Source organism: Anthonomus grandis, chromosome 13 (genome assembly GCF_022605725.1).
Source record: "Anthonomus grandis grandis chromosome 13, icAntGran1.3, whole genome shotgun sequence".
NCBI lineage: Eukaryota > Metazoa > Arthropoda > Insecta > Coleoptera > Curculionidae > Anthonomus > Anthonomus grandis.
The window spans coordinates 19,714,751-19,730,733 of NC_065558.1; the positions used below are offsets into that span (position 1 = coordinate 19,714,751).

Below are 15,983 nucleotides of genomic sequence, written 5' to 3' on the forward strand. Positions count from 1 at the left end.
CTATTGGTCGTGGTGCTTCGCGTGACGTCACATCGGGTGCATTCGATTCGAGACCCTGTGGAAGCAAAGTTTAGCTACTAGTACCTACCCTTTTTATTTTATTAAAAAAAAAGGGAAGTTCGTGTCCCTGTGCCCCCTGGTAGCAGCAGCCATCCACTACTTGTTATACTGACGTCTTCTAAAATTAAAGATAGTTGGACTACCCTCTATTGTAATATTATGTACTATTTTCTTGATTGTCAAATTTTATTAACGAGCAGTGAGAAAAGTCAGAAAAAGTTATACCAAATGCCGCTTTATTCCACTGATTTTAGGACAACTGGTACACTATATGACACCAGATAAATTAAAAAATACAAAATATTTACAATACCAACATGAATGCTTATTTTGCATTAATTTATTAGCATTGTCGGGTTTTCATCAGCCAGCCTAGTAAACTTGACCCAGTTTCCTACAAAGCACGTATGATGCATGTTTGCTTTTGGTATATATTATAATATAATAAAAGCAGAAAAAAATAATTAGAATTCTTTTAAACTTGTATAACATTTATGTGCTTAATATTTAGATTAAGTATTTTATTTTTAGTACTAACTTTTTTCTACTATAATGTTTTATTTTCAGTTTAATTACATACAAGTCAGGTAGTCAGTTCATAATTCTTATAACCTGGGAAAAAAATCAATTTACAACGTAAGCTCAACAAATAACATAAAACTACAAACTAATATATTTAACATAAAAAAAATCTTCATCCAAACAACATTTTCTAAAAAAAGGTCAACAGTAACAAATCTCACATATTTTTTACAAAAAGGTCTTCTCATTGACAAAATGGCGCAAGGCAGCTAACTTGACCTACTAATATTTTGTTAGTGATGCTATCTATCATTGCCTCACTACCTTTTATTTACAGATCCAATATTTTTGCTTTATTGTAGAAATTAAAAACGATTATATACTACAGGAAAACATTGCTTCATTTATTTTGTACACTATTATTAGTTTTCATGTGGATGCACCACCCGGTATATGTGTCGTAATCTGCAAATATATCGATGGTGTATACGACAGTTTGCGAGAGCTTTAAACAACTCATGATGATTTATCGATAGTCGAATTCCTTTTCATAGTCGACGAATACTAGTACTAGGGGCTTGTTGTATTCTATGCTTTTTTCTATTAGCGAATTTATTACCTGGAGAAGGTCATTTACTCCATATCCGGCTGGAAAACCTGCTTGTTCTCTTGACGGGTACAGGTCAAGTTTATTATTAAGTAGTACGGTAACGATTTTGATGAATAATTTGTATAGGTGCATCAACAGACTTATGCGATATTTGACGGGCTGTTCCTCTATCTTTATTAAAGAGTTTGGTTATTGTTTTGAATAAGTGACTCACTTCCTCCTAGTTTGATGCCTTCTACAACAACATCGTCTTCTCCAGGTGCTTTGTTTTTCTTTTTCTTGATCTTTGACAACGACTTTAGGACCTCTTCTTCAGTTATCGTTAGCATTTTTTCCGATTCTTGGTTTATTATGTGGGGTATATTTTCTGATGCTTCTGCTTGACCCTGGTTTCTATACAGTTTGTTTTTAAAAGTTCTCTACAATCCTTATTATTTTTCCTCTGTTGCTTCTTATTTTAAGTTTTTCCTTACTTAAGTTGTTGTTTTGTTATATCATATGTTTCAATTGTCTTAGTTTACCTTCAGAAGTTGACTATAAAAAGGATTAGAAAAGATTTTAGGTACATAAAAACGCAGTATAAAAACAGTATTTTAAGGGTGGTTCTATCATTGAAACATAAGTAGGCCGTGCTAATAGTCATACCAAGTCTCCTGCCAATAAACTTTATAGTTTGCTGCTAGCTAGCTAATCTAGCTTTTATTAAATATTTAAATGAAAATCAAATTTTAATTTATGAGTGGTTAATAATGAGTGGTTAATAAATTAGGGCAAATTGGATTAAAGTTGCATCAATTTTGTTTTTTTAATACCTATAGTGATAATGTTTTGCCAACAAATCATCAGCAAACGCTCTAATCTCTTCTAAAAAATTAAAATTTAGCAAATTTTTAGCGTAAAAGAGGAAAAGCTCTTTTATCTAGGATAGTTTCCTATTAGAAATAATTCGATTTTCTGAGACTTTTCAGCAAGATAATCCATTCAAGGTTAGTACTATAGAACCAATACTCCAACTAGCTTCAACAACAGTATTCCGTACACCCATAGAAACACATAAGACCCATAGAAAACCGTTGCAGAAAACTTTCGTAAATTCAGGGAATTAAGTAGATTTCTTATGAAGTGAAATCCCTATGAGTGCATCCATAGTGCTTTTTTGACATTGGAAGACAAACTGATTTTTTTTTTCCTTATTGGACTTAATAAAGAGCTCTTTTTATTTTCGACGGTTTCAACAATCTTGCACTTGTTACTTGAGTGAAAAGTTAGGAAATCATAGTCCGACGGATCAGTTAAATAATTTCCTTTAGGTACTATATTATTCGAAACCGTAACACTAGAAGGAAAATACCCTCTTCTGAAGAAGAAATTAGCAGCGGCGTATATGCGAGTGCAGAAAACGATAATTGATAAACTAATAAATAGTTGTTTATGTTTCTTTTTACCTTAAAAGAATGGATTTTTATTTTGTTTTAAAATTGAGGAGCTGAACCTCCTTCCAAGTCTGCCTTTGAGTAGCTCCTCCAAAAACTTAAGTTTCCATGTGTTATAGTTCAACTAGTATAGTAAGAAATGCACCGCTATTGAACGAGCTTTTTTATGGCGTATTAACTTACATTTTTACAATGACATTGACCTGTTTCGTAAATAAATGTATAGCTAATTTCAAAAGGAAAGTCACTTCATTAATTTTATGTTTATTACCATATGTTTCTCTGTAAATTAATTTTTATCTCGCTATAAAGTTATTTGTTCCTAATTTATATATACCATGTGTTTCATATTCGATATGCTAGGTTGTTATGTTATGTAACTCAAGTTTTCTGTACAGTTTTTTGTTTGGTGTGTCATTATCATATTTTTTTAAAATTTATATAATATTCAACTTACTTTAAGACTTTATTTATATTAATTGTATTTTTACTCAAGCCTGTTAAAACATCAAATAAATAAATACTGGATATAGTTTTCACCTCTTTTAATTAAGTAAATAATAAGCAATATATAAAGACAAGCAGAGATAAACAAATATTATTAAATAAAGTAGTGGAATAATACCACCACTTACAAAATCAGCTTCATAATAGTTGTAATACGTAAAACGTGGGTTACGAGATTTGTGGTGATGAATATAAATGTCCATACGAGATGTTGCATTTAATTATGAGAATCAACAAACTCGCGAAGAAACAAATTTGATAGTGGCAGCGTCATTTGTTAGGAATCAATCAGTCTAAAAACTAAATCGATTTTCCTTCTTACAGACAGGTGCCCACTTACAAGAAATTCTGTTTCATACATTTGATAGTAACATAAATTCAATTTAAAATTTATCTAAGTTTTTAAAAATAAAAATTGATGAATATAAAACTTAAAAATAAAGTAAATGTATATTTGAGTCGCTCAGGAGCAGAGTGGCCCAAGTGAAAAAATTACATATTTCAGATAGCCCCTTATTCGTAGATACCGTATTATTTACAAATTAAAAGTGGCCCAATTGACCTTTCTCTAATATTCACTAGATGGCGCTCTTAGTACACTTGGGCCGGCACACTGGATTTACATAACATGTAGCAGAAAAGTGGCCTAAGTGACAGTTTAAGGTCTAGCAGTTGGGCCAGTTTGACTTTTCAAAAGTTTCCGTCGTCAGTGTTTTTCTATTTTATCGAGTGTAAACGGGAAATAAATATTTTATTATAACAATTTTTGCAAATCTGTTGATGTGCTAGCACAGGTAAGTTAGAAATATTAAATTTACGTATAGCATGCATGTAATAAGCTAAGAATAATATTTAAAAAAAACATAACCTGAAAATAAAAACAAATTACAGGGAGTGACTTGGCTTCGGCTTATCGTAACCATAATAATTATAACCATAAGTTATAAGATAATTTTCATTTGTTTCAGGGGAGAATGTCAGATATTTCTAGCATAGCCTAGAAAGTGATTCTAGCATAGAAAGTGATTCTGGAGAGTCGATTCAGAACATTGCACCTAATGCCAACATCGTGGAGGAAAAAAAGGTAGAAAAAGAAAGACAAAACATGAAGGTTGGAAAAGGCAAAAAAGTAAAGTTGCAAGAAACTCCGGAAAATCTTACCTTAACTACAGGGGAAACGAAGTTGCAGAAAAAACTTTTTTTAACGGAGAATGCAATTGTTCCAGACAATGCCACTTATTACTAAGTATCCAAGAGAGAAAACGCATCTTCGAGAATTTTTACAGTTTATCAAACTTCAATTTACAGACATCTTATATCAATGGCCAAGAAACAGTATCTAATAAGGGTCGTTTCACGCATTCTCAAGATCCAAACAAACGTAGTAAGACACGTATTTATAAACTGCCCAAAGAAACTGGAGATGAAGTTATTGTCTGTAAACTTCTTTTTAAAAATTCTATGAGGGTTTCGGATGGTCGCTTGACCAGAGCTCTAATTAATAAAATGAGGGGTAGCGAGCATACTACACCGCCTATAGATAAAAGAGGTAAGCATCCCCCCAAAAACAAAACTAATCAGGTGGATATTGATAATATTAAACATTTTGTCAACAAATTTGTCAAGTATAAATCGCGCTACAGCAGGGTTAAAAATCCAAACCGTGAATATCTTTCACCAGATTTAAACATAAGCAAATTATACAACTTGTATTTACAAAGTGATGAGTGTGAACAGAAAGTGTCAAAATTTGTGTTTTCAAAAATTTTTAACGAAGAGTTTAATCTTCATTTCCGGTATCCTGCAACTGACACGTGCAAAAAATGTGATTCTATGAAGGTGAAAATAAATAGTTTAACTGGCGAAGATAAAAGAAAAGTGGAAATGGAAAAAGAACTTCATTTACGCAAGGCAGAAGCAGCTCGAAATGGAATGCGAGAAGATCCAAAACAAGATCCAAATTCCACAACGACCATTGCATTTGATCTTATGAAGACATTACCTACGCCTGATATTTCTACAGGGGTAGCCTACTACAAGAGGCAGTTATGGACATATTGTTTAGGTATCCATAACCTAACTACAAACCAGGCACACATGTACCTCTGGCATGAAGGAATTGCATCACGTGGACCTCAAGAAATAGGCTCATGTATCATGCATTATGTCAAAAATGATGTACAAACTCCCAATTTAATTATGTATAGCGACCAGTGCGGAGGCCAGAATAGAAACATAAAAATGGCTGCAATTTGTGCGTATATACATGACTTATTCTGATAACTTCAGTCCAAAAGTTATCGATCACAAATTTCTTGTGTCCGGCCATTCCTACTTGCCATGTGACCAAGATTTTGGCCTGATTGAAAAGCAAAAGCGCTACTTCCAAGACATTTTTTTGCCAGATGATTGGATTAAAGTAATTTTAAGTGCCAAAAAGACCAATAAATTTAAAGTAGTAAAGATGACAAGTGGTGACTTTAGAAGTACAGTGAATTTGGAAAAACTTTTAACCAATCGAAAAAAAAGAGAAGAAAATGTAAAAGTCGAATGGCTAAAAATTCAGTGGCTAAAGTTTAAATCCGAGGAACCTTTTAATATTTATTTCATATATTTTAATAATGATGCCGCTCTTTTCTACAATGTGAATGTCACTAAAAAATGCAGAGAGCTTCAATAGATGAGACAGGATGCCTTCCAGTTAGGTGTTTTGTATCCCAAAGGCCGACCTATCGAAAATTTGAAGTATAAAGACCTTCAAGGACTTCTGTGCTATATACCCTCAATCGCCCATGAATTTTATAATAATTTGACAACCAGTGAGAATGCTGTTGATGAAGATATTGCGACACAAGAACAAGACGTTGAGGCTCAAGTGCTATATTTTGTATTTTTTTTTAATAATTTTAAAAGGCAGAGTGGCCCAACTGGTTTTTTTACAGAAAAACAATGTTTTTTGAAATTATTTTGTTCCAATAATAATGTTATGTGCCATATTATTATTATTAACGTTGTAAACTTATAGTAAATAAATCTTTTACGATACAAATTTCCGTTTGACTTTTTATAAAAAAATTTAATGTCAATTATCTCAAAACTCCTTTTTTGCACTTGGGCCACTCTGCTCCTGAGCGGCTCATTTAATATCACGAAAATAGGCTATAGGTTAAGGATAATCCAACGCTTCTTGTATGGTTGGGAGACTATCATAATTGATCTCACAAAGTAAGGCAATTTTATTGAAATTCTAGCACATTTTTTGAACGGGATTTTGACTAAGCACATCTGATCCAGGAGTGAGAGAAAAGGTAATATGATATCTGGTGAATATGCGGAGAACGTGCAAATATATTTGTTGCAACAAACAAGGGGAATTAATTTTATAGAAGTTTGTATAGTTCAGGGTAAACACGTTTCTCCCTAAAGATTAAATATTTGAAAAATCTTCTTTGCACAGTTTCCACCGACTGCTCGTGGCAGTCATATATAGGCGACGATATGATGAAACCGTAATCCAACTTACAGCTCTGATATAAGCTTAGTAAAAAAGCTTAAGTAGAAAAGCTGAGAAAAATGTTTACAATTTCTTAATATGAAACTCAATGATCTAGACGCATTTTCCACTATCTGATCAATATGTGGAATAAAATAGAACTTCAATCATCAAATACCACTTCCAGATCTTTTACGAAGGATTTCTTTTAAGGAAGTACCTCTGATACAGTAATTAAAGAGAATTGAATTCTTTAGCTGACCATAAGAACTAACGTTACACTTTGAAACATTAGGTCAAGGCCATTTATACACCATTGACAAATTACATTAACACAGGCTTGGAGGGAGGCGCAGTGTACTAGAGTGATAATACGCAAAAAATCTTGATATTGTCGGCATTGGTCAGTACTCTGCATCCCAATAAAGAAAGAAGATCATTTATGAAGATAATTGATAACAATGGCCTCAGATTTGTCCCTTGGGGCACACCTGACGTTGGTATGAAAAATGCTGACCTCATACCTTGAATCTTGACAAACTGCTGACGCCCTATAAGGGTTAGGATTTTATTAACCTAATAAGGTTGTTAGTGAAATCAAATTCTTCAGCTGACTTTTCTGAAAGGCTTTGCGAAAATCGGTGTATATTCCATCTACCTGTTCTCTTTCGTTGAGAACTTCGCAGACCAAAGAGGAAAAGGATTAGTCATGATATTTGGGATTGAATACGTGTTGGTAAATTCATAATTTGTTTTGATTTTTATAAGGTACTCTCAAAATTTTAGAAAAATTGCAAAATATGGTATTCCCACGATAGTTCTTAACCGATATCGGGTCGTACCGATCTTTATGTTGGTATGGTTCAGATTATTTTGGAATTTTATTATAATTAATCTAGATATATATTTTCTATATTAAGATATTTTTTATTCATACATTGCTTTAGATTAATAATATTATATTCTCTCTTCTACGAATGATACCCACTATCCCTTCCACTGATGCATCTACAATTAAACCTATGTTAGATTTGAATAGTAAATTCTTCATGATATGAGCTGGAGTTAAATTTTTGATTTACAATGAACAAGTTATATCAAAATGCTAAAAATACTTTTCATTAATTATGAAGAAAATTCTGTAAATTCATTCTGAATCAGAATTATTGTGGAGCATGTAAATAAATAACTTATTTTCTCTTACTAAGAAGATCTTCCTTCTAACAATCAGCAGGGAACTTTTTTGTTGAAACGTTATTTTGGGCACACATTTTTTGGACTGCTTATACAAGCTATTAGATTTTTACTAATAAATCATCTTTTTAGTAGAGTAAGATGGCAGTTGAGTTAAGCTGGATTAAAACTATTTAACCCAAAATAAATAATAAATATTAGAAATACGCCATTAAAAAAGTATTAAAAATATTTTAATTTAACGTTTTTATTCACGAATGAATAAATAATAAGATTATTATCTACTAATAATACGTTTTTGAAAGTATAACAAATCGATCTCGTCATAGTTTAGCATAAGCAGATAATTTTGCGGTAATTAACATTTTTTTTTAATATTTCTTGTATATTATTACCTATAAATAGAATTGTTTTAGATTCTCTAAAACAATTATTTGGATTATTTATTTTCCGGACCATCATGTTCTCTCTTAAAACTGATAAAGGAACTATCTTTTTAAATTATAATTTTGAACATGATTTATATAAATTTAAGTTGATTTGTTTTTATATTAAGTTATGATGGCTTCATAACCTATTTAAAAATAAAACTAATATTTATTGTTACATCACTTGCATCCCTGCAAATATATTCTTGACTTTGGTTCACGTATAGTTAGTCACTTTTGTTAAAATATACAACAAAATTAAAGATTTCGAGTATTTTTCAGGGAAGACGAAGATCGATTGAAGATCACTAAAATCTGTTTCTAAAGTAAAGGTTCGTTAGGAATTTGATGATTTGCTAGTCAATTTTGACAGCAAACATCCATTGTATGTATATTAAAGAATTCTCATTACAACTTCTTACAATAGTTTCCTCAATTGTATCTTGGTTAATTATTTGGTGATCACTGCAGGACTTTTAGAAAACTCACGTATTAAGTAAATATAAATGATTTTATTTAGGATAATTTTATTCACTGGCTCGGTGCCATTAAATATATTCAGAAGAAATCAATCTGTATTTATATTTCCTTAAGAAATAATAATAACTTGCTGCAAGCCTTTTATAAAGTGGAGATTAAGTATTTGTATGATTTTATTGAAAACATTATTAGATTTTACTTATTCAGTGCATTTCATTACTAATGCATCATTTATGCTCATTTTTCTCGTATATATATTTTCCAATAAATTTCTTTCCAAAATTGAAAAAGTCCACTGCTAGAAACCTCTCTTTAACAATTATATTTAAAATAATCAATTTTGTTGATCAGTGCTGATTATAGCTTTCTCCTAAAGATATTACAAATATGCTCCATTAATCGGTTATGAATGAATGTTATCAATATTGTAACCGAATGCACTGTTACATTTTTAATTGTCATTGATCAATTACGATTAGAGCCTTGAATTTTAGAAGTTTTAATGTATCGTGTTTGGATCGCTTTCAACTTTAAAATTCGGCAACGTTAAATTTCTGCATTTTTTTGACAATAATTAATCAAATTATGATCAATTTTTATGAAATGGCATCTTTTTCTACGTCTACTATGCGCACTTTATTTGGTACTTCACGGATCAGTTCATTGGATGTCAACAAAACCATCCCTATGGTTTCTTAGCCCTGAAGTTTCTTCTTCTACCCTGACAACGTCCTCCTCGAATTTTTATATTATTTTGCAGCGTTTGGTATTCTGTCTGAGCCTGTAATAATGTAAATGTCGACCCACGAAATTCACAATATGCGACGATAGCATAATCTTTCAAACGCTAACAGTTGGTAGTTGAAAGTACATATCAAAGTATTTTGTCCTTTAATTTAAAGTTTATGTTTTTGCTGCAAAGAAACTTTTTTAAGTTAATGAAAGATTTTTTAGCTACCTTAATTCTGGATTTTATTTCTTTAGTTTAGCTTAGCATATTAATTAATATTGTTTCTGTTTTCTCTTCTTTCAGCCATAAGTTTTAAGATTTCTTCATTCACCCATAATTTTTTTACTTCGCGCTCGTTTGGTAGGGCTGAACCTGCCCTATCCATAGTATTTTGAATGCAGTCCCATTTAAGATTAGCATCTGTGTGATTTAAACTGGTTTGTGTTAATCTTTTTAAATTTTGTTAATTTCTTCTTTTGTCGCAATTCTGGCTCTTTTAAAGAAGATACATAAATTGATTGTTTTGTAGTTTTAGGTTTTATTTTCTTGAATTTTAGTTCAATTTTTGCTATTAGTGGATTATGATCAGAGCTTTTACTGATTTAACAGAGTTCTTATATCGTTCTTTTATAAGAATAAAATCTGATTGCTTACGATATCTCTAATACCATCTGCTGGAGATTTCTACATGTAGAGTCTTCGATTTGGGAGTTTAAAAATGTGTTAGTTTTTATTAAATTTTCGGCTTTACAAATTCTACGAACCGATCTCCCCGTTCATTACATCTAAGTTCAAATTTTCTAGGCGATTTCCAACTTTGCTCTGTTCCACTTTGACAGTAAAGTCATCAATTAATTATGATTTCAAGTTAAAACGTTTCAATTTTTTGATCTGTAGTAAGCGCAACGTTGGACTTGCTTGAAACTTTAACTTCAGAATTCTGTCAGAAAGGGTGTGAAACTGATTTGTCTGTCATTCTGTCAACAATTATTGCTACGCTATGTCTGTGATTTAGTTTTATTACCCCTGGAGAAATACATCGTGCCGTTTTTAGTTGGACATGTGCCTGAGCCAGTCCACTGGACGTCACGTGATTTTCAGTTTTTCCATCTCTAAAGTCAGGTTATCTATAAGTTTTCCCGTGGGCTTCTTACGTTCCACATAGCTTCTTTCATGACCAGCCCTCTGATCACCTAAGGTCTGTCGGGGACTGAGAGCTTTTGTAGAGATTTGCTTAGCCATGATTTACTAGAAAAAATTTTATGATGTTGTTCTCCGTTGTTTTTCACATCGCAGGATTAGAATGTTATTTGCCATCGTGTTTAATTCTATATCTAGAAATACCTAGACAAATTACTTTTAGTGTCACCTGCCACTAGTTTTTTTGCCATATCTGACTACTCTCACAAAGTTAAGCCTAAAGGTTGATGCAGTTTACAGGGTGTGGCACGTGACGCCATAGGTGTGAGCTGACCATCCTGTGAGTTTGTTCTTGTTCCAATTGCTTAAAAATCTCGGATCTATGCGACCGTCTTAAACTAAGAGGTACTATCTCTCCAGCAGAGCCCATATACCCCATAAGATGGTAGACAGAATATAATTATTAAGAAAATTGGAAAAAAATTAGTTATTTAACCAGATCCTTTAATTTTTTTTCCATTTGCAATTCGAATAATGACCATTAGCATGAATGAGCATGTATAAACTCTTATAAACTTATTTTCTTTACATTTCGTAATACAAGATATACATGTCCGATAATAGAAGGTCTCGAAAGTGGAAATTAATTTATGAACTTGCAATAACAAGCTGAAGTCACAAGTTAAAAAAAAACTGTAAGGTGAAGCGTCATTCTCTCTTTAACTTAACGCTTTATCTATTAATTGCATGGGTATTTTGAACGAAGAGCTTTGCCGGGCGTATACAGGTTGGCGAGACTACACATAGGCATTATAAATGGCAACACCGCTTCTTGGTTACTCTGGTTGATAAGCGGCGCGGCGGATTCCGAACCTCTGATTTGCTATTTTCGGCACGGCATAATCAGCAGACCTCATTTTGCTGTGTGACTGCATACTGCACCGTTGACCGCTATTTTAATTTTTTTAAATAAATATTATTATGGCTTATACCCCTTCTGAAAAAGTTCAATTGATTAAATGGTTTTATGGACGCAATTTGGCAGTACAATGCAGAGATCTATTCTGAGTAAATTTTGAAAATAGATCGATTCCTTGTGCTAAAACTATTTTAAATGTCGTGATCTTTTCGCCTCCAAGAATGTAGACATTGTCACATCAAAGCTTAAGAATCACCTATTGAAAGGGTCCAGTAGATAGAACGGTGAGACGAAATGGTTTGTAGTTCTTTAGTTTTGGATTCAACATGATCGAACACGATTGGAGAGGAATTGGGTATGCACCATAAAACTGTAACGAGTAGTTAAGAAAAAACATGGATACAAATGTTTTTAATATTACAAAACTCAGGAGGTATTTCCTAAGGACCAGTGGCGAAGAATGGCATTTTGTGAAACCATGATGGAAAAGGTAAATAAAATTGAAAATTTCTTAGAAAATATTTTGTTTTCCGATGAGTCCTCTTCTCCATTGCATGGTAAGCACAATCCTTCCATTGTTCGTTACTGGTTTCAGGAAAACGAGCACAGAAGTTTTCAGTTCCATACCCTCAAAAGTTGAATGTTTGGGCTGGTATTTTGGGCGACCCTATTTTTGGGTCGTTTTTCATTGATGGTACTTTGAACGCGGAAAAATACCTTGAGTTGCTACAAAACCAAATTCTTCCTGCCTTAAACTTTTCCGTGATATAGACCTGGGATCAGTCTATTTTCAACAAGATGGCTGTCCTGCTCATAATGCGGTTAGAGTAAAAGAACTTTTAACAAATACTTTTCCTAACCGCCTTATTAGTGGGACTGGCAATATTAAATGGCCTCCAAGATCTCCCGATTTGTCACTAAATGACTTTTATTTGTGGGGTTATCTTAAGGAGACTTCAACATCATTATAGTAAGTAAACGAATTTAGAGGAGTTAAGATACAAAATTGTTGAATCTGCCAATTCCATTTTACCTCAAACTCTTTTGGAAGTAAGAAACAGATTTTACGGTAGGCTAACCTTTTATTTAGCTAAAGAAGGAGGTCTTTTTAAGCCTTTTATTTAAAGAATTATTTGCTAGGTTATTATTTAGAGTTTTATTTTCTTTTTTTTTTATAATGTTTATATTCTATTTTTATTAGAGTTTATATTTTATTTTAATAAGAAGAACGCTTTAATTTTTGATATGCAATGCACAGCATAAAAAAATGTAATTACTTATATATGAAGGTTTTACACATGTAATTACTGCATTAGAAAAATATTATACCAATGCCACGTATATTTTTTAAATTTTGCCGCAAGAAATACAGGTCCCACCGATTTTGTTACTAAATTAAATTTAAAATAATCAACCTCGAAAACCAGCGTACTGTCGCGGCGGCGGTGTGGCAACATCTCGCCTGTTAGGAAATTTATATGTGTAGTGATCCACTCGCCAATCTGTATATTTAAAAAGATGTATTTCGTTTTATTTGAAAGCCGTAAATAAATGTAATATTTGGCGAATTCTAAGTTTTTTTATTGTCCACATTGCTATTTCCTATCTTTCAGATTTCGTCCTCTTTAACGATATCTGAAATATGACGGAGATCTTTGTTTTTGTTAGTGTTATAGCTACAGTAATCAAATAAAATGTTGCAGAAGCTTAATCTCTCAAACCATAAGCTAATACAGGAAAACTTTTTTTCCAAACTCCCATTAATTTTATATATATTCGGAGTTGTGAGACTATAAGGATATTAATTTTAAGGTATTAAGAGGAATTCATCTGAACTGGCTGGATACAAGAGTCTTTCAACAAGATAGGACACTGCCTCACTTTAGCCGAAATCTTAGAGAATATTTGACTAATATTTACCCTAATCGGTGGATTGGTTGTCGAGGGCCTACAAGGTGGCTAGCCAGGTCGCCCGATCTTACACCTCTGAACTTTTTTTATAAGGCTACTTGAAACAAAAAGTCTACGTCACCCAGCCAGAATCTATCTTCGATCTACGTCAAAGAATAATTAATGCATGTCGCAATATTGATGTTGCCACTTTCCAAAATATTCGTGAAGAGTTCTCTTTTGTAGTGAAATAGTTACATTTCTGTGTTACTGTCTTATTTAAAATAGAAATTAAAATGCGAAAAATAAATTTTAAAAGGATGCTATTTTGCTATGAGTAGAAGTAATACCTTAATATTAAGGACTATGGTCCTTAATATTAAGGTCCTTAAGTATTTAGTGGGACCTTTCAAACGATGTATCGCATGACCTCCCTTTCTTTTTAATTTTATTAATTTTAATTTTTCAAAATGAGCTAGGGACCAAAAAGTAGCATTTTTTATATAAACGCATTCAAAAGATAAAAGGAGGGGGGGGGGGGCAATTAAGAGGCGACATAATACTCAAATGAAACCATCTGCATTGTCGGATTAGCAAAAATTTGAGCTTCTTGCGATAACAAAAAAACTGCGTAAACCAGATTATTATTGAGTTTAGAGTTAGTACTGTCATTCACATGATCTAAGTTTATATACGAGGGTGGTTCAAATTTGATCCAGACATATGCTCTGACACGTTTATTTGCTATCGGAAAAATTTACAAAAATTTACAGTTTTTCTATGTACTTTCCCTCACTAGTTACAGCTGTTTATTTACCTTACTTTACTAGTTACACATTTTGATCACCTTTTTAAAAAAAAATTTATGCTAGTATCGAAGAATTTCTTGGGCAACTCGAACAGGTATGTGCGCACAAACTCCTCTACTCCTCTACCTCGACATCGGGGTCGAATCTTTGACATCTGAGGGTTTCGCCAATTTCGATATTGAAACGAGCGTAAGAAACCCGGTATGAGGGCGCGTTATCCTGAAGAAGAATCACACTTCGTGCTGGAATGCCTCTCCGTTTCAAGCAATAAGCGGGTTTCACCTGTGTTTTTAGATGGTTAGTATACAGAGGCGTAGAGTAGTATGCAGCGTTGATGGAACGTTGGGTGCGCAGGAAGTTGTGCGCAGCGAATGTTATCTGATGTGCTGATGGTTCGCGGTCGATGGTCATGAGGCTCATTCTCGACGGTTTCGCGGCCATCCTGGAACCCTTGGACCCATTTAAACCCATCAGCTTTACTCAGGCACTCACTACCATACTGATTTTGCAAAAATGAGAAAAATTTCCGTGTTTTAAACGCCTTCCAATACTGAAAAACGAATTACAATACGTTGCGCAACAGCGGTCGGCACTTAACGTTCACTCATGATCGTTAGCATGTGCGTGAAACTTGCGCTTCTGACGAAAACTATGCCAGATAGTTAGTAAGGAACCCAGCTATCACATAGGGTGCCGAGCTATCACATCGAGCCACGACTTGCAAAACATACATGCGCGCCATCTACAGCATTTGTCTCCACCATATCTGAAGCGCCCTTGTATTATATTATATTTAGCATTCTGCATTAAAAACTTTGCTTTCTTATTTACAGATCTCACAAAAAGAAACACGATTGGTATTGCGAAATCTGCGGCGCATACCTACACACCACCAAACACATTTTGAATGAAGATCTGGTTACATGTACCAAATGTGGTGCAAAAGTATGCTCACAGAAATGCGCCAAGTTCATGCCACAAACCCAGTGGGTATGCAAGAATTGCCTCGATCCCAAGCAGGCATGGTACCAGAAGATTTTAAAGGCTTTTCAACCTGGTAGTTTGGGTAAGATTGTTTTTGCTTATGTTATGATATTGGTAGCAAAGGGTTTTATTATCTTCTGCTTGTGGTTTTTTTATTTTTGACACAAATCAAAGAAATGATATCATGAGAGATATTTAATATTTTAGGTACTTCCACGATTTTTGAAAACATGGTAAAACCAGAAGCAGATACCCACCTGGATTCCCTCCAAAGGTTGGAAAAAGAGCAGGTCAGAGATTTCATTGAGAAATTGGTGAATGTCATGCTAGGAGAAGATGTTGATAATGCAAGTGTAGGCATGCTATACAATGACAGAAATTGTAAGTTGAAAAATAAGGCTGTGTATGACCTCTTTAGACACTAAACTTCCTAGCCTCTCTACAATATATGAACCAAAAAGTATTGCCTTAAAAATATATATTTAGATATATAAAATCCTTTAATACATTTTAGTATCAAGTTCATTTTAAATGCTTAGAATAGAATCCTTAAATCTTCGATCTACTATTAATTGTTTTTGAGATAATTGGAAGATAATGATAATTAAAACAACAGAGTATATGTATTAATACTTGTGCACCTGCCTACTGAAATATGGAAGTGTGCCATCTTGTTGCAATCATACTGAAATGGAATATTGGGATTTGGAAACAGAGCATGTATGTCTGGATTAAGTTAGTTTCTCAAACATAGAAAAAATATCGTTCTATATTTTAGTCTCCT

At 33.0% G+C, this 15,983-nt stretch overlaps 1 protein-coding gene across 4 annotated transcripts in view; it reads left to right on the top strand.

Annotated features, from left to right (window-relative positions):
• The window catches only part of LOC126743472 (uncharacterized), a 134,681-nt gene that overhangs the window by 38,834 nt on the left and 79,864 nt on the right, over positions 1–15,983 (top strand). For all 4 annotated transcript variants that reach the window (XM_050450564.1, XM_050450561.1, XM_050450562.1 and 1 more), the window contains 2 exons: positions 15,049–15,281; positions 15,407–15,580. In XM_050450564.1, the coding sequence (XP_050306521.1) occupies positions 15,049–15,281; positions 15,407–15,580 (407 nt within the window). The remainder of the gene's footprint in view (positions 1–15,048; positions 15,282–15,406; positions 15,581–15,983) is intronic.